Source organism: Salvelinus fontinalis, chromosome 27, assembly GCF_029448725.1.
Source record: "Salvelinus fontinalis isolate EN_2023a chromosome 27, ASM2944872v1, whole genome shotgun sequence".
Classification (NCBI taxonomy): Eukaryota; Metazoa; Chordata; class Actinopteri; order Salmoniformes; family Salmonidae; genus Salvelinus; species Salvelinus fontinalis.
Genome location: NC_074691.1, coordinates 44,297,781 through 44,318,077, shown reverse-complemented (window position 1 = coordinate 44,318,077; position 20,297 = coordinate 44,297,781). Strand labels below are relative to the sequence as shown.

The window sequence follows — 20,297 nt, the reverse complement described above, 5'->3', positions numbered from 1 at the left end:
ACCAACTACATAAATACATACCAACTGTTATACCAACTGTTATACCAACTACATAAATACATACCAACTGTTATACCAACTACATAAATACATACCAACTGTTATACCAACTACATAACTACATACCAACTGTTATACCAACTACATAACTACATACCAACTGTTATACCAACTACATAACTACATACCAACTGATATACCAACTACATAAATACATACCAACTGTTATACCAACTACATAACTACATACCAACTGTTATACCAACTACATAACTACATACCAACTGTTATACCAACTACATAAATACATACCAACTGTTATACCAACTACATAACTACATACCAACTGATATACCAACTACATAACTACATACCAACTGTAATACCAACTACATAAATACATACCAACTGTTATACCAACTACATAAATACATACCAACTGTTATACCAACTGTTATACCAACTGTTATACCAACTGTTATACCAACTACATAACTACATACCAACTGTTATACCAACTACATAACTACATACCAACTGTTATACCAACTACATAACTACATACCAACTGTTATACCAACTACATAACTACATACCAACTGTTATAACAACTGTTATACCAACTACATAAATACATACCAACTGTTATACCAACTGTAATACCAACTACATAAATACATACCAACTGTTATACCAACTACATAACTACATACCAACTGTTATACCAACTGTTATACCAACTACATAAATACATACCAACTGTTATACCAACTACATAAATACATACCAACTGTTATACCAACTACATAACTACATACCAACTGTTATACCAACTACATAAATACATACCAACTGTTATACCAACTACATAAATACATACCAACTGTTATACCAACTGTTATACCAACTACATAACTACATACCAACTGTTATACCAACTACATAAATACATACCAACTCTTATACCAACTACATAAATACATACCAACTGTTATACCAACTACATAAATACATACCAACTGTTATACCAACTGTTATACCAACTGTTATACCAACTACATAAATACATACCAACTGTTATACCAACTACATAAATACATACCAACTGTTATACCAACTACATAAATACATACCAACTGTAATACCAACTACATAACTACATACCAACTGTTATACCAACTGTTATACCAACTACATAACTACATACCAACTGTTATACCAACTGTTATACCAACTGTTATACCAACTACATAAATACATACCAACTGTTATACCAACTGTTATACCAACTACATAAATACATACCAACTGTTATACCAACTACATAACTACATACCAACTGTTATACCAACTACATAAATACATACCAACTGTTATACCAACTGTTATACCAACTACATCAATACATACCAACTGTTATACCAACTACATAAATACATACCAACTGTTATACCAACTACATAAATACATACCAACTGATATACCAACTACATAAATACATACCAACTGTTATACCAACTACATAAATACATACCAACTGTTATACCAACTGTTATACCAACTACATAACTACATACCAACTGTTATACCAACTGTTATACCAACTACATAACTACATACCAACTGTTATACCAACTGTTATACCAACTGTTATACCAACTACATAAATACATACCAACTGTTATACCAACTACATAACTACATACCAACTGTTATACCAACTACATAAATACATACCAACTGTTATACCAACTACATAAATACATACCAACTGTTATACCAACTGTTCTACCAACTACATAACTACATACCAACTGTTATACCAACTACATAAATACATACCAACTGTTATACCAACTACATAAATACATACCAACTGTTATACCAACTACATAACTACATACCAACTGTTATACCAACTACATAAATACATACCAACTGTTATACCAACTACATAAATACATACCAACTGTTATACCAACTGTTATACCAATTGTTATACCAACTGTTATACCAACTACATAACTACATACCAACTGTTATACCAACTACATAAATACATACCAACTGTTATACCAACTACATAAATACATACCAACTGTTATACCAACTGTTATACCAACTACATAAATACATACCAACTGTTATACCAACTACATAAATACATACCAACTGTTATACCAACTGTTATACCAACTGTTATACCAACTGTTATACCAACTACATAAATACATACCAACTGTTATACCAACTGTTATACCAACTACATAACTACATAACAACTGTTATACCAACTACATAAATACATAACAACTGTTATACCAACTACATAAATACATAACAACTGTTATACCAACTACATAACTACATACCAACTGTTATACCAACTACATAAATACATAACAACTGTTATACCAACTGTTATACCAACTGTAATACCAACTACATAACTACATACCAACTGTTATACCAACTACATAAATACATACCAACTGTTATACCAACTGTAATACCAACTACATAAATACATACCAACTGTTATACCAACTACAAAAATACATACCAACTGTTATACCAACTACATAAATACATACCAACTGTTATACCAACTACATAAATACATACCAACTGTTATACCAACTACATAACTACATACCAACTGTTATACCAACTGTTATACCAACTGTTATACCAACTACATAAATACATACCAACTGTTATACCAACTGTTATACCAACTACATAAATACATACCAACTGTTACACCAACTACATAAATACATACCAACTGTTATACCAACTACATAAATACATACCAACTGTTATACCAACTACATAAATACATACCAACTGTTCTACCAACTACATAAATACATACCAACTGTTATACCAACTGTTATACCAACTACATAAATACATACCAACTGTTATACCAACTGTTATACCAACTACATAAATACATACCAACTGTTATACCAACTGTTATACCAACTACATAAATACATACCAACTGTTATACCAACTGTTATACCAACTACATAAATACATACCAACTGTTATACCAACTGTTATACCAACTACATAAATACATACCAACTATTATACCAACTGTTATACCAACTACATAAATACATACCAACTGTTATACCAACTACATAAATACATACCAACTGTTATACCAACTACATAAATACATACCAACTGTTATACCAACTACATAAATACATACCAACTGTTATACCAACTGTTATACCAACTGTTATACCAACTACATAAATACATACCAACTGTTATACCAACTACATAAATACATAACAACTGTTATACCAACTACATAATTACATACCAACTGTTATACCAACTACATAAGTACATACCAACTGTTATACCAACTGTTATACCAACTACATAAATACATAACAACTGTTATACCAACTGTTATACCAACTGTAATACCAACTACATAACTACATACCAACTGTTATACCAACTGTTATACCAACTACATAACTACATACCAACTGTTATACCAACTGTTATACCAACTGTTATACCAACTACATAAATACATACCAACTGTTATACCAACTGTTATACCAACTACATAAATACATACCAACTGTTATACAAACTACATAAATACATACCAACTGTTATACCAACTGTTATACCAACTACATAAATACATACCAACTGTTATACCAACTACATAACTACATACCAACTGTTATACCAACTACATAAATACATACCAACTGTTATACCAACTACATAAATACATACCAACTGTTATACCAACTACATAACTACATACCAACTGTTATACCAACTACATAAATACATACCAACTGTTATACCAACTACATAAATACATACCAACTGTTATACCAACTACATAAATACATACCAACTGTTATACCAACTACATAAATACATACCAACTGTTATACCAACTACATAAATACATACCAACTGTTATACCAACTACATAAATACATACCAACTGTTATACCAACTACATAAATACATACCAACTGTTATACCAACTGTTATACCAACTACATAAATACACACCAACTGTTATACCAACTGTTATACCAACTGTTATACCAACTGTTATACCAACTGTTATACCAACTGTTATACCAACTACATCAATACATGCCAACTGTTATACCAACTGTTATACCAACTGTTATACCAACTGTTATACCAACTACATAACTACATACCAACTGTTATACCAACTACATAAATACATACCAACTGTTATACCAACTGTTATACCAACTACATAAATACACACCAACTGTTATACCAACTGTTATACCAACTACATAAATACATACCAACTGTTATACCAACTACATAAATACATACCAACTGTTATATCAACTACATAAATACATACCAACTGTTATACCAACTACATAAATACATACCAACTGTTATACCAACTACATAAATACATACCAACTGTTATACCAACTACATAAATACATACCAACTGTTATACCAACTGTTATACCAACTGTTATACCAACTACATAAATACACACCAACTGTTATACCAACTGTTATACCAACTACATAAATACATACCAACTGTTATACCAACTACATAAATACATACCAACTGTTATACCAACTACATAAATACATACCAACTGTTATACCAACTACATAAATACATACCAACTGTTATACCAACTACATAACTACATACCAACTGTTATACCAACTACATAAATACATACCAACTGTTATACCAACTGTTATACCAACTACATAAATACACACCAACTGTTATACCAACTGTTATACCAACTGTTATACCAACTGTTATACCAACTGTTATACCAACTGTTATACCAACTGTTATACCAACTGTTATACCAACTACATCAATACATACCAACTGTTATACCAACTACATAAATACATACCAACTGTTATACCAACTACATAAATACATACCAACTGTTATACCAACTGTTATTCCAACTGTTATACCAACTGTTATACCAACTACATCAATACATACCAACTGTAATACCAACTGTTATACCAACTACATAAATACATACCAACTGTTATACCAACTGTTATACCAACTGTTATACCAACTGTTATACCAACTACATAAATACATACCAACTGTTATACCAACTGTTATACCAACTACATAAATACATACCAACTGTTATATCAACTACATAAATACATACCAACTGTTATACCAACTACATAAATACATACCAACTGTTATACCAACTACATAAATACATACCAACTGTTATACCAACTACATAACTACATACCAACTGTTATACCAACTACATAAATACATACCAACTGTTATACCAACTACATAAATACATACCAACTGTTATACCAACTACATAACTACATACCAACTGTTATACCAACTACATAAATACATACCAACTGTTATACCAACTACATAAATACATACCAACTGTTATACCAACTACATAAATACATACCAACTGTTATACCAACTACATAAATACATACCAACTGTTATACCAACTACATAACTACATACCAACTGTTATACCAACTACATAAATACATACCAACTGTTATACCAACTACATAAATACATACCAACTGTTATATCAACTGTTATACCAACTACATAACTACATACCAACTGTTATACCAACTACATAAATACATACCAACTGTTATACCAACTACATAAATACATACCAACTGTTATACCAACTACATAAATACATACCAACTGTTATACCAACTACATAAATACATACCAACTGTTATACCAACTGTTATACCAACTACATAAATACATACCAACTGTTATACCAACTACATAAATACATACCAACTGTTATACCAACTACATAAATACATACCAACTGTTATACCAACTACATAAATACATACCAACTGTTATACCAACTGTTATACCAACTACATAACTACATACCAACTGTTATACCAACTGTTATACCAACTACATAACTACATACCAACTGTTATACCAACTGTTATACCAACTACATAAATACATACCAACTGTTATACCAACTGTTATACCAACTACATAAATACATACCAACTGTTATACCAACTACATAAATACATACCAACTGATATACCAACTACATAATGCAAGGGCTGATTTCAAGGTTTTACTGCTAACCTACAAAGCATTACATGGACTTGCTCCTACCTATCTTTCCAATTTAGTCCTGCCGTACATAGAATTTCTTAGCAAACAGCTGGAGACGTTGCTTTCTCCTATAGAGTTCCATTTTTATGGAATGGTCTGCCTACTCATGTGAGACACGCAGACTCAGTCTCAACCTTTAAGTCTTTACTGAAGACTCATCTCTTCAGTAGGTCATATTATTGAGTGTAGTCTGGCCCAGGAGTTGTGAAGGTGAACGGAAAGGCTCTGGAGCAACGAACCGCCATTGCTGTCTCTTCCTGGCCGATTCCCCTCTCTCCACTGGGATTCTCTGCCTCTAACCCTATTACAGGGGCTGAGTCACTGGCTTACTGGTGCTCTTTCATGCCGTCCCTAGGAGGGGTGCGTCACTTGAGAATGGGTTGAGTCACTGACGTGATCTTCCTGTCTGGGTTGGCGCCCCCCCTTGGGTTGTGCTGTGGCAGAGATCTTTGTGGGCTATACTCTGCCTTGTCTCAGGATGGTAAGTTGGTGGTTGAAGTTATCCCTCTAGTGGTGTGGGGGGCTGTGCTTTGGCAAAGTGGGTGGGGTTATATCCTTCCTGTTTGGCCCTGTCTGGGGGTTTCATCGGATGGGGCCACAGTGTCTCCTGACCCCTCCTGTCTCAGGTTCCAGTATTTATGCTGCAGTAGTTTATGTGCCGGGAGGCTAGGGTCAGTTTGTTATATCTGGAGTACTTCTCCTGTCTTATCCGGTGTCTGTGTGAATTTAAGTATGCTCTCTCTAATTCTCTCTTTCTCTCTTTCTTTCTCACTCGGAGGACCTGAGCCCTAGGACCATGCCTCGGGACTACCTGGCACGATGACTCCTTGCTGTCCCCAGTCCACCTGGCCGTGCTGCTGCTCCAGTTTCAACTGTTCTGCCTGCGGCTATGGAACCCTGACCTGTTCACAGGACGTGCTACCTGTCCCAGACCTGCTGTTTTCAACTCTCTAGAGACTGCAGGAGCGGTAGAGATACTCTTAATGATCGGCTATGAAAAGCCAACTGACATTTACTCCTGAGGTGCTGACTTGCTGCACCCTCGATAACTACTGTGATTCTCATTATTTGACCATGCTGGTCATTTATGAACATTTGAACATCTTGGCCATGTTCTGTTATAATCTCCACCCGGCACAGCAGGAAGAGGACTGGCCACCCCTCATAGCCTGGTTCCTCTCTAGGTTTCTTCCTTGGTTTTGGCCTTTCTAGGGAGTTTTTCCTAGCCACCGTGCTTCTGCAACGGCATTGCTTGGTGTTTGGGGTTTTAGGCTGGGTTTCTTTGCAGCACTTTGAGATATCAGCTGATGTAAGAAGGGCTATATAAATAAATTTGATTTGATTTAATTTAGTGCGTACGGCCCAGTACATCACTGGGGCTAAGCTGCCTGCCATCCAGGACCTCTACACCTGGCGGTGTCAGAGGAGAGCCCTAAAAATGGTCAAAGACCCCAGCCACCCCAGTCATAGAATGTTCTCTCTACTACCGCATGGCAAGTGGTACCGGAGAGCCAAGTCTAGGACAAAAAAGGCTTCTCAACAGTTTTTACCCCCAAGCCATAAGACTCCTAAACAGGTAATCAAATGGCTACCCAGACTATTTGCATTTGCATTGCATTTGCATTTGCACCCCTCTTTTACGCTGCCGCTACTGTCTGTTTATCATATATGCACAGTCACTTTAACTATACATTAATGTACATATGCACATACTACCTCATTTGGCCCGACCAACCAGTGCTCCAGCACATTGGCTAACCGGGCTATCTGCATTGTGTCCCGCCACCCACCACCCCCCAACCCCTCTTTACGCTACTGCTACTCTCTGTTCATCATATATGCATAGTCACTTTAACCATATCTACATACACATGTTACCTCAATCAGCCTGACTAACCGGTGTCTGTATGTAGCCTCGCTACTTTTATAGCCTCTCTACTGTATGTAGCCTCGCTACTGTTTTTCACTGTCTTTTTACTGTTGTTTTTATTTCTTTACTTACCTATTATTCATCTAATACCTTTTTTTCACTATTGGTTAGAGCCTGTAAGTATAATTTCACTGTATAAGGTTGTATTTGGCGCATGTCACAAATAAACTTTGATTTGATTTCATATAGAAACCAAAAAAGTGTTAAACATATCAAAATATATTTTATATTTGAGATTCTTCAAAGTAGCCACCCTTTGCTTTGATGACAGCTTTGCACACTCTTGGCATTCTCTCAACCAGCTTCATGAGGTAGTCACCTGGAATGCATTTCATTTAACAGGTGTACCTTGTTAAAAGTTAATTTGTGGAATTTCTTTCCTTTGTAATGAGTTTGAGCAAATCAGTTGTGTTGTGAAAAGGTAGGGGTGATATACAGGAGATAGCCCTATTTGGTAAAAGACCAAGTCCATATTATGGCAAGAACAGCTCAAATAAGCAAAGAGAAACGTCAGTCCAGCATTACTTTAAGACATGAATGTCAGTCAATGCAGAACATTTCAAGAACTTTGAAAGTTTCTACTAGTGCAGTCGCAAAACCCATCAAGCACTATGATGAAACTGGCTCTCATGAGGACTGCTACAAGAATGGAAGACCCAGAGTTACCTCTGCTGCAGAGGATAAATTAATTAAAGTTACCAGCTTCAGAAATTGCAGCCCAAATAAATGCTTCACAGAGTTCAAGTAACAGACACATCTCAACATAAACTGTTCAGAGGAGACTATGTGAATCAGGCCTTCATGGCCGAATTGCTGCAAAGAAACCACTACTTAAGGATAGCAAAAGTAAGAAGAGAGTTTCTTGGGCCAAGACACACGAGCAATGGACATTAGAGAGGTAGAAGTCTGTCCTTTGGTCTGATGAGTCCAGATGAGAGATTATTGGTTCCAACCACCGTGTCTTTGTGAGATGCAGAGTAGGTGAACGGATGATCTCTGCATGTGTGATTCCCACCGTGAAGCATGGAGGAGGAGGTGTGATGGTGTGGGGGTGCTTTGCTGGTGACACTGTCTGTGATGTATTTCAAGGTACACATAAACAGCATGGCTAACACAGCATTCTGCAGTGATATGCCATCCCATCTGGTTTGTGCTTAGTGGGACTATCATTTGTTTTTCAACAGGACTCTGACCCAACACACCTTCAGACTGTGTGAATCTTTTTGACCAAGAAGGAGAATGATGGAGTGCTGCATCAGATAACCTGGCCTTCACAATCACCCAACCCCAACCCAATTGAGATGGTTTGGGATGAGTTGAACAACAGTGAAGGAAAAGATGCCAACAAGTGCTCAGCGTATGTAGGAACTCCTTCAAGACTGTTGGAAAAGCATTCCAGGCAAAGCTGGATGAGAGAATGCCAAGAGTGTGCAAAGCAATCAGCAAGGCAAAGGTGGCTATTTTGAAGATTCTAAAGTCAAAAATATATTTTGATTTGTTTAACACTTTTTTGGTTAGTTTATTTTAATTCTGTATAACCTTCCTTTAACTAGGCAAGTCAATTAATAACATTTTTTTTTACAATGAAGGCCTACCAGAAGGCAAAAGGCCTTCTGTGGGGATGGGGGCTGGGACAAAAATATCAAATAGATATATATAGGACAAAACACACATCACGACAAGAGAGACAACACAGCATGACAGCAACACATAAAATGCAGCATTGTACAAACACAACACGACAACAACATGGTAGCAACACAACATGGCAGCAGCACAAAACCTAGTACAAACATTATTGGGCACAGACAACAGCACAAAGGGCAAGAAGGTAGAGACAACAATACATCACGCGAAGCAGCCACAACTGTCAGTAAGAGTGTCCATGATTGAGTCTTTGAATGAAGAGATAAAACTGTCCAGTTTGAGTGTTTTGCAGCTCTTTCCAGTCGCTAGCTGCAGCGAACTGAAAAGAGGAGCGACCCAGGGATGTGTGTGCTTTGGGGACCTTTAACAGAATATGACTGGCAGAACGGGTGTTGTATGTGGAGGATGAGGGCTGCAGTAGATATCTCAGATAGGGGGAAGTGAGGCCTAAGAGGGTTTTATAAAAAGCATCAACCAGTGGGTCTTGCGACGGGTATACAGAGATGACCAGTTTACAGAGGAGTATAGAGTGCAGTGATGTGTCCTATAAGGAGCATTGGTGGCAAATCTGATGGCCGAAAACAAAGAACGTCTAGCCGCTCGAGAGCACCCTTACCTGCCAATCTATAAATTACGTATCCGTAATCTAGCATGGGTAGAATGGTAATCTGAATCAGGGTAAGTTTGGCAGCTGTGGTTAACCTTTTATGGGGGCAGCCCGACACCGGTACATTTATGACAACATCCAGCTCAAAGTGCACGGCGCGAAATTCAAAATCTATTTTTTTTTAATATTTAACTTTCACACATTAACAAGTCCAAGACACCAGATGAAAGGTGCACATCTTGTGAATCAAGCCAATATGTCCGATTTTTAAAATGTTTTACAGGGAAGACAAAATATGTAAATCTATTAGCTAACCACGTTAGCAAAAGACACAACTTTTTCTAACTCCATCAGTTTCTTACTCCATCAGGTGCTATCACAAATTCGACCAAATAAAGATATAAATAGCCACTAACCAAGAAACAAACTCATCAGATGACAGTCTGATAACATATTTATTGTATAGCATATGTTTTGTTCGAAAAATTTGCATATTTCATGTATAAACCATAGTTTACATTTCAGCTACAATCCGAAATTGCACCAAAAGCAGCCATAATATTTACAGACACCAACGTCAAATAGCTAATTACTCATCATAAAACATTTCTGAAAAATACATAGTCTGCAGCAATTGAAAGACAGGCATCTTGTGATTCCAAACAATATTTCCGATTTATTAAATGTTTTACAGCGCAAACAAAATGTATCGCTATATTAGCGTAGCTACAATAGACAGAAATAATTGGGCGCCCACGGCCAGTTCACATGCACGACAGATATATGAAATAACATCATAAAATTTGTCTTACTTTTGCTGATCTTTCATCAGAATGTTGAAGAACGTGTCCTCTGTCCAGATGAGTCGTTGTTTCGATTCAGAATGGCAAATGTCCCTCTTCAATTAGCATTGGCACTAGCGTAGTGGCATAAAATCTCCAACGTAAACACAGTCAGAGGACGGAACACGGCAAAACTCCCGAATAAAGTTTCAATAATGTGATTAAACTATATTGAAAAAACATACATTACGATGATATGGTCACATGTATCAAAAAAAATTCGAGCCGGAGACGTTAGCCGTTCGTTACCAAGGCAAAACAGAAGTCCATCCCACTTCCTCCAGAGTACCGGAAGTGGACGGTCAGGACAAAGAAATAGGTTTTTTTCCACCACAGAACAAGATGAGCAGAAAAATTTATTCTCTGACATCCTCTTTACACCAATAGGAAGGCGTATAGATTGTCAGCAGACTCCTAAGTGTTAAGACCATGTATAGGCATCAAATTGATAAGAGCATCGATTTGTGACATTTTACTTCCTGGTCAGGAAAAGTGCTGCAGAAGGACTTCTGTTTCACTCAGAGAAATAATTCCAACTCTTTTAGAAACTAGAAAGTGTTTTCTATCCAAAAATAATAATAATATTGTACGATATATTGTAATATTGTACGAGCAAGATTTGAGTAGGAGGCCGTTTGAAATGGGCACGATTTCACTGGCTACTCAACACTTTGCCTTGCAGCCATAAGAAGTTTTAAAGAGGAGTGATTACGATAGAGGAAACCAAGTCTAGATTTAACTTTAGCCTGCAGCTCTGATATGTGCTTAAAGAAGGAGATTGTACCGTCTAGCCATATTTCCCAAAAATTGTATAAGGTGACTACCTCAAGCTCTAAACCCTCAAAGGTAGTAATCACACAGGTGGGGAAAGGGGCATTCTTCTTACCAAACCACATGACCTTTGTTTTGGAGGTGTTCAGAACAAGGTTGAGGGCAGAGAAAGCTTGTTGGACGCTAAGAAAGCTTTGTTTTGGAGGTGTTCAGAACAAGGTTGAGGGCAGAGAAAGCTTGTTGGACGCTAAAAAAGCTTTGTTTTGGAGGTGTTCAGAACAAGGTTGAGGGCAGAGAAAGCTTGTTGGACGCTAAAAAAGCTTTGTTTTGGAGGTGTTCAGAACAAGGTTGAGGGCAGAGAAAGCTTGTTGGACGCTAAGAAAGCCTTGTTGTAGAGCGTTTAACACAAAATCCGGGGAGGGGCCAGCTGAGTAAAAGACTGTATCATCTGCATATAAATGGATGAGAGAGCTTCCTACTGCTTGAGCTATGTTGTTGATGTAAATTGAGAAGAGCGTGGGGCCTAGGATCGAGCCTTGGGGTACTCCCTTGGTGATAGGCAGTGGCTGAGATATCAGATGTTCTGACTTTATACACTGCACTCTTTGAGAGAGGTAGTTAGCAAAGCAGGCGAAAGACCCCTCAAAGACACCAATACTCCTTAGCCGGCCCACAAGAATGGAATGGTCTACTGTACCAAAAGGTTTGGCCAAGTCAATAAAAATAGCAGCACATTGCTTAGAATGAAGTGCAATGGTGACATCATTGAGGACCTTTAAGGTTGCAGTGACACATCCATGACCTGAGCAGAAACCAGATTGCATACCTGAGGGAATACATATAGACATTATGAAAGCCAGTCAGTTGATTATTGACAAGTTTTTCCAACACTTTTGATAAAAAGGGCAAAATAGAAATTGGCCTATAACAGTTAGGATCAGCTTGATCTCCCCCTTTAAATAAAGGACGCACCATGGCTGCCTTCCAGGCAATGGGAACTTCCCCAGAAAGGAGAGACAGGTTAATAAGGTCAGAGACAGGCTTGGTGATGATATGGGCATTAACAAAGAAAGAGTCTTTTTGGGGTTTAAGGAGCTCCTTTAGCACCTCAGACTCAGTGACACCTCGGACTTACTATACGATTCCATATGTGTTATTTCATAGTCTTGGTGTCTCCACTGTTATTCACCAATGTAGAAAAAAGACAAATAAAGAAAAACCCTTTAATTAGTAGGTGTGTCCAAACTTTTGACTGGTACTCTATGTGATGCACATGGGTAATTAGGGAGATTACTGTGTGTGTTTGGGAATAGTACTAAATGAATGTGGATGTGAAAGTTGTGTGAGTGGAAAGGATGTGTTAAGCTGATTGAAATGTTGATAATAAGCAGATTGATTGAATCTTGGATAATAAGCAGATTGATTGAATCTTGGATAATAAGGTGTTTGATTAAATCTTGGATAATAAACAGATTGATTGAATCTTGGATAATAAGGTGTTTGATTAAATCTTGGATAATAAGCAGATTGATTGAATCTTGGATAATAAGCTGCTTGATTGGATCTTGGATAATAAGGTGATTGATTGAAGCTTGGATAATAAGCTGCTTGATTGGATCTTGGATAATAAACAGATTGATTGAATCTTGGATAATAAGGTGATTGAAATTTGAATAATGTGAGAATTGAAATGTAGCTTAGTGACAGCTGTCAGGGGACTAGAAAGAGGTGAATAAATACCCCATCTAGTTCTGTGTGAGCTGAGTTTGGTTTTCCAGTTCTGTGTGAGCTGAGTTTGGTCTTCCAGTTCTGTGTGAGCCGAGATTGGTTTTCCAGTTCTGTGTGAGCTGAGTTTGGTTTTCCAGGTCTGTGTGAGCTGAGTTTGGTTTTCCAGTTCTGTGTGAGCGGAGTTTGGTTTTCCAGGTCTGTGTGAGCTGAGTTTGGTTTTCCAGGTCTGTGTGAGCTGAGTTTGGTTTCCCAGTTCTATGTGAGTGGAGTTTGGTTTTCCAGGTCTGTGTGAGCTGAGTTTGGTTTTCCAGGTCTGTTAGATCTGAGTGTTTCGATCCCTAACATGATTTAAGTTTATCTAGGGGTTCCGTCAACCAACGCCCATCCTAGTCTGGTACCACTAGCACAAGGTGTTATTATATACAGTCAGAAGTTTACATACACCTTAGCCAAATACATGTAAACACAGTTTTTCACAATTCCTGACATTTAATCCTAGTAAAAATGTCCTGTCTTAGGTCAGATAGGATCACCACTTCATTTTAAGAATGTGAAATGTCAGAATAATATTAGAGTGAATGATTTATTTCAGCTTTTATTTCTTTCATCACATTCCCAGTGGGTCAGAAGATAACATGAACTCAAATAGTATTTGATAGCATTGCCTTTAAAATTGTTTAACTTAGGTCAAACGTTTCGGGTAGCCTTCCACAAGCTTCCCACAATAAGTTGGGTGAATTTTGGCCCATTGCTCCTGACAGAGCTGGTGTAACTTGCTCGCACAAGCTTTTTCAGTTCTGCCCACAAATTTTCTATAGGTTTGAGGTCAGGGCTTTGTGATGGCCACTCCAATACCTTGACTTTGTTGTTCTTAAGCCATTTTGCCACAACTTTGGAAGTATGCTTTGGGTCATTGTCCATTTGGAAGACCCATTTGCGACCAGGCTTTAACTTCCTGACTGATGTCTTAAGATGTTGCTTCAATATATCCACATAATTTTCCTACCTCATGATGCCATCTATTTTGTGAAGTGCACCAGTCCCTCCTGCAGCAAAGCACCCCCACAACATGATGCTGCCACCCCCGTGCTTCATGGTTGGGATGGTGATCTTTGGTTTGCAAGCATCCCCCTTTTTTCTCCAAACATAACAATGGTCATTGTGGCCAAAAAGTTATATTTTTGTTTCATCAGACCAGAGGACATTTCTCCACAAAGTACGGTCTTTGTCCCCATGTGCAGTTGCAAACCGTAGTCTGGCTTTTTTTATGGTGGTTTTGGAGCAGTGGCCTCTTCCTTGCTGAATGGCTTTTCAGGTTATGTCGATATAGGACTTGTTTTACTGTGGATATAGATACTTTCAAGACTAGTCATTCAACTGAGACTGCTCTTCTCTGTGTCATGGAGGCGCTCCGCACTGCTAAAGCTAACTCTCTCTCCTCTGCTCTCATCCTTCTAGACCTATCGGCTGCCTTTGATACTGTGAACCATCAGATCCTCCTCTCCACCCTCTCCGAGTTGGGCATCTCCGGCGCGGCCCACGCTTGGATTGCGTCCTACCTGACAGGTCGCTCCTACCAGGTGGCGTGGCGAGAATCTGTCTCCTCACCACGTGCTCTCACCACTGGTGTCCCCCAGGGCTCTGTTCTAGGCCCTCTCCTATTCTCGCTATACACCAAGTCACTTGGCTCTGTCATAACCTCACATGGTCTCTCCTATCATTGCTATGCAGACGACACACAATTAATCTTCTCCTTTCCCCCTTCTGATGACCAGGTGGCGAATCGCATCTCTGCATGTCTGGCAGACATATCAGTGTGTATGACGGATCACCACCTCAAGCTGAACCTCGGCAAGACGGAGCTGCTCTTCCTCCCGGGGAAGGACTGCCCGTTCCATTATCTCGCCATCACGGTTGACAACTCCATTGTGTCCTCCTCCCAGAGCGCTAAGAACCTTGGCGTGATCCTGGACAACACCCTGTCGTTCTCAACTAACATCAAGGCGGTGGCCCGTTCCTGTAGGTTCATGCTCTACAACATCCGCAGAGTACGACCCTGCCTCACACAGGAAGCGGCGCAGGTCCTAATCCAGGCACTTGTCATCTCCCGTCTGGATTACTGCAACTCGCTGTTGGCTGGGCTCCCTGCCTGTGCCATTAAACCCCTACAACTCATCCAGAATGCCGCAGCCCGTCTGGTGTTCAACCTTCCCAAGTTCTCTCACGTCACCCCGCTCCTCCGCTCTCTCCACTGGCTTCCAGTTGAAGCTCGCATCCGCTACAAGACCATGGTGTTTGCCTACGGAGCTGTGAGGGGAACGGCACCTCCGTAGCTTCAGGCTCTGATCAGGCCCTACACCCAAACAAGGGCACTGCGTTCATCCACCTCTGGCCTGCTCGCCTCCCTACCTCTGAGGAAGTACAGTTCCCGCTCAGCCCAGTCAAAACTGTTCGCTGCTCTGGCACCCCAATGGTGGAACAAACTCCCTCACGACGCCAGGACAGCAGAGTCAATCACCACCTTCCGGAGACACCTGAAACCCCACCTCTTTAAGGAATACCTAGGATAGGATAAAGTAATCCTTCTAACCCCCCCCCCCCCCTTAAAAGATTTAGATGCACTATTGTAAAGTGTCTGTTCCACTGGATATCATAAGGTGAATGCACCAATTTGTATGTCGCTCTGGATAAGAGCGTCTGCTAAATGACTTAAATGTAATGTAACCTCTGTTCTGACTTTCTGGTGAGGCCTGATCACCCTTACTAGAAAGGCTAAGAATATTGGATGACATTTAAATGTAATATGGAAACACTAATAATTAGAAAGAAGTTATAATTTATCACCAGCCCTATGAGTGATTCAGACCACAAGAAGGACAGAGAGAGAGCGCTGTCCCTGAGTGAGAGACACTTGTCTCTATTGTCCTTTTTTTGGACGCATGAATCCCAATGTGAGTCATTTGTCCCCTGTGGCCCTTTGGTAAATATGCAACTATATTTTCTTCACATGCCTGTAAAAGGAAAAAGTGTATGTTACTCCAAATAGATTGACGGTTTCCCGACCTCTAGATTTATATGAAGATGGGTATTGTGTTGTTAGTTTTTGGCTTCAATGCAAATCTCACCAGATTGGGTCCGATGGATGGTCGGAATTTCTCCATAAGGATTAGTCCTCTGACTCCCAGACCCTACAACCCTGCAGTGAGATTGCCAAGATGATAGGGCAGTTTAAAACAATTTGGGGGGGGAAAAAATGTTTTCAACTTTGTGTTGATATTCTCTTTGACATTTGTCTTAGTCTTTTGTATTAAAATATTGGTTGTAACAATAATTTGCCATACAGTGAATCATTTGTCATACAGTAAATAATTTGTCTGGATTTCCTGAATCAGAAATGCCCTAAATATATATATATATATATATATAAAAATCTCTCTCTCTCTCTCTCTCCCCAAGGTTTTATGACTTAACGACAGGTCCTAAATTTCTGGAAGGGACCCTCTCCCACTATGGGGAGAGAGGATTTCACAGTGGAACAACGAGCTTCTCTTTTTTCAAATCCTAATCCCCAAAATTGGTGGATTAAACAATATTTATATTTTTGAGAATGTGGGAATTGTCCATGGACAAATAAGGGACAGTTATGGCGAATGTGTTTCATATGGTGATCTCATGAAGGACAGGAAACACACAACACACAAAATAATTTCAGTTTTGCGCTGCACTCAATATAAGCAGTGGCCTGAAGATTGAAATGGGACATGACACTTTCTAGCGGACCAAACTAATGCACAGTACACTGTGGCCTGAGCCAGTTATCACTTTTGTTTTCTATTCTTTTTAAAAACGTTTTTTTAATTAAGTATCTCTTAAAGTGTACATTTCCCAGCTGTCAGGTTATTATCTAAATATTGTGAAACGTATGTGATTAAACATGAAACTATTTGTGAAAAGATGTAATGTGATGTTAACCTTCTAAATTGAGAAAATCTCGGTTTTCATATAAAGTTAACCAAGGCAGTAAGCACGCCCACGTGAGCATAGACATTACGTTAGCGTCATAGACCGGCCCTTTTCTACACAAGTACAAGAGCCCCGTGACGCAACGCAAACCACAGTGTAAGCTAAGGTTACAAATGGTTGAATTACTAAGACCAGAAAACATGCAGCTGAAGCTACATGTGGAATTGTTTAACCTGTCTAGGATCAGCGTGGCGCTAGCGGCACACCCCCCCCCCCCCACTGAAAAACCAGTGCCGCGAAATTCAAAAAAAATATTTTTTTAAAATATTTAACTTTCACACATTAAAGTCCAATACAGCTAATGAAAGACACAGATCTTGTGAATCCAGTCAACATTTCCGATTTTTAAAATGTTTTACAGGGAAGACACAATATGTAAAGATGTACATCTATTACCTAAAAACACATTAGCATAATCCACCATCTTTTATTTGTCCACCAACACCAGTAGCCATCACCAATTCGGCTAAACTAAGATATTTATAGCCCCTAACCAACAAAAAAACTCATTAGATGACAGTCTGATAACATATTTATGGTATGGGATAGGTTTTGTTAGAAAAAAGTGCATATTTCAGGTAGATGGCATAGTTTACAATTGCACCCACCATCACAAATGGACTAGAATAATTACAATGAGCAACGTGTTTACCTAACTACTAATCATCAAACATTTCGTAAAAATACACAGCATACACGAATCGAAAGACACAGATCCTGTGAATACAGACAATATTTCAGATTTTCTAAGTGTCTTACAGCGAAAACACAATAAATCGTTATATTAGCTTAGCACATAGCAATTAGCAGCCCAGCATTGATTCTAGCCAAAGTGAGCGATAAAAGTCAACATCGCCAAAAGATATTAATTTTTTCACTAACCTTCTCAGAATTCTTCCGATGACACTCCTGTAACATCACATTACAACATGCATATACAGTTTGATCGAAAATGTTTATATTTAGCCACCAAAATCATGGTTAGACAATGTGAAATGTAGCTCAGCTGGTCAGAAAATGTCCTTGCGCCACTTAGACAGTGATCTACTCTTATACATAAATACTCATAAACGTGACTAAAAAATATAGGGTGGACAGGGATTGATAGACAATTTAATTCTTAATACAATTGCGTTATTACATTTTTTAATTTATCCTTACTTTTCAATACAGTTTGCGCCAAGCGAAGCTACGTCAAAAAACATGGCGTCCTAAGCCACTAAAATGTTTCGACAGAAACACGATTTATCATAATAAAAATGTCCTACCTTGAGCTGTTCTTCCATCAGTATCTTGGGCAAAGGATCCTTTCTTGGGAGAAATCGTCTTTTGGTGGAAAGCTGTCCTCTTGCCATGTGGAAATGTCAACTGAGTTCGGGATGAACTGAAAAGCATGCCCAACTTTTCACATCGTTGCAAAAATAAATGTCCCAAAATCGCACTAAACGGATATAAATTGCTATAAAACGCTTTAAATTAACTACCTTATGATGTTTTTAACTCCTATAACGAGTGAAAAGATGACCGGAGAAATATAACAGGCTAAACTAACGCTTGGAACAGGAGCGGGTCGGTGTCCAGCACGCGCGTTACGCAGCTCCAAAAGAATGACTAGCTTCAGGGTTTTTTCATTTGTAGGGCCTGTGAACGAGCAATCGAGCCCGTTGGAATCGTCATCACGTAAAGGCATCCAGGGGAAGACGTAAGAAGTGTCCGTATAGTCATAGCAACGACAGTGCCCTTTTAAATGACTTCAGAAGAGTGGCCAACATTTCTCAAATCTGACTCCATGTCAGGGAAATTGCTGTAGAATGGGCTCTGTTCCACTTAGAGACAAAATTTCAACTCCTATAGAAACTATAGACTGTTTTCTATCCAATAATAATAATAATATGCATATTGTACGATCAAGGATTTTGTGGGAAGCCGTTTAAAAAATTTGCCAAATTAGCATAAGTAGTCTAAACAGCGCCCCCATCCCCAACAGGTTAAAACTACAAGATCATACCACGTGGAGCATTGGCTACAAGGTTGGAAAATGTTAAACTCTGAGACTATCGATCACTACAGAATAAGTGAGAAATTCTAGACGACAAAATATTAGTCTGCAGCTAGAAATTACGTAAACCTAGAACGAGAATACCAACAACCACCGAAACATCTATCTAAGAACATTCCGGAATGGTACTCTGAAGTATCCATTCTAATCACCTACGACTTTGATTATCAGGGAAACACAACAAAATACTTTTCTGTCAACTCTCTCCAGCAGATGGACCAGCGACCACAGAGAGAGACAGCAAGACATACACTTGTAAATATGTAAATTGCAATTTATTTTCAAATGAGCGTTCGTTCATGTAAAGTTTTAGCAATTTCTATGAGTGTAGTTATCCATTCTGTTCTCCCGCTCTTTCTCAGTCCCCATGCCTTTCCTTTGTTTACCAAGCCGTCATATCGGCTTAGCCCACTGGGGACCTTTCTATCATGTTATCAACGCATTGTGTTAGTAACCAATATCTAACC

The 20,297-nt window shown here is 38.6% G+C and overlaps 1 protein-coding gene across 1 annotated transcript; it reads left to right on the top strand.

The window, feature by feature from the left end:
* Nucleotides 1-9,611: 9,611 nt before the first annotated feature.
* On the top strand, nucleotides 9,612-17,961 carry LOC129825610 (uncharacterized). Its single transcript, XM_055885817.1, has 2 exons — nucleotides 9,612-15,328; nucleotides 15,524-17,961. Exons 1-2 carry the CDS (start codon nucleotides 15,149-15,151, stop codon nucleotides 16,079-16,081), a joined length of 738 nt encoding a protein of 245 aa, XP_055741792.1. The 5' UTR covers nucleotides 9,612-15,148; the 3' UTR covers nucleotides 16,082-17,961.
* The last annotated feature ends 2,336 nt before the right edge of the window (nucleotides 17,962-20,297 follow it).

Bases quoted from the DNA above. Each gene is read 5' to 3' on its own strand.
- LOC129825610 (XM_055885817.1), top strand. From the start codon at position 15,149: ATGGAGGCGCTCCGCACTGCTAAAGCTAACTCTCTCTCCTCTGCTCTC. The intron at 15,329-15,523 runs GTGGCGTGGCGA...TCTGATGACCAG, and splicing joins TGACAGGTCGCTCCTACCAG to GTGGCGAATCGCATCTCTGC.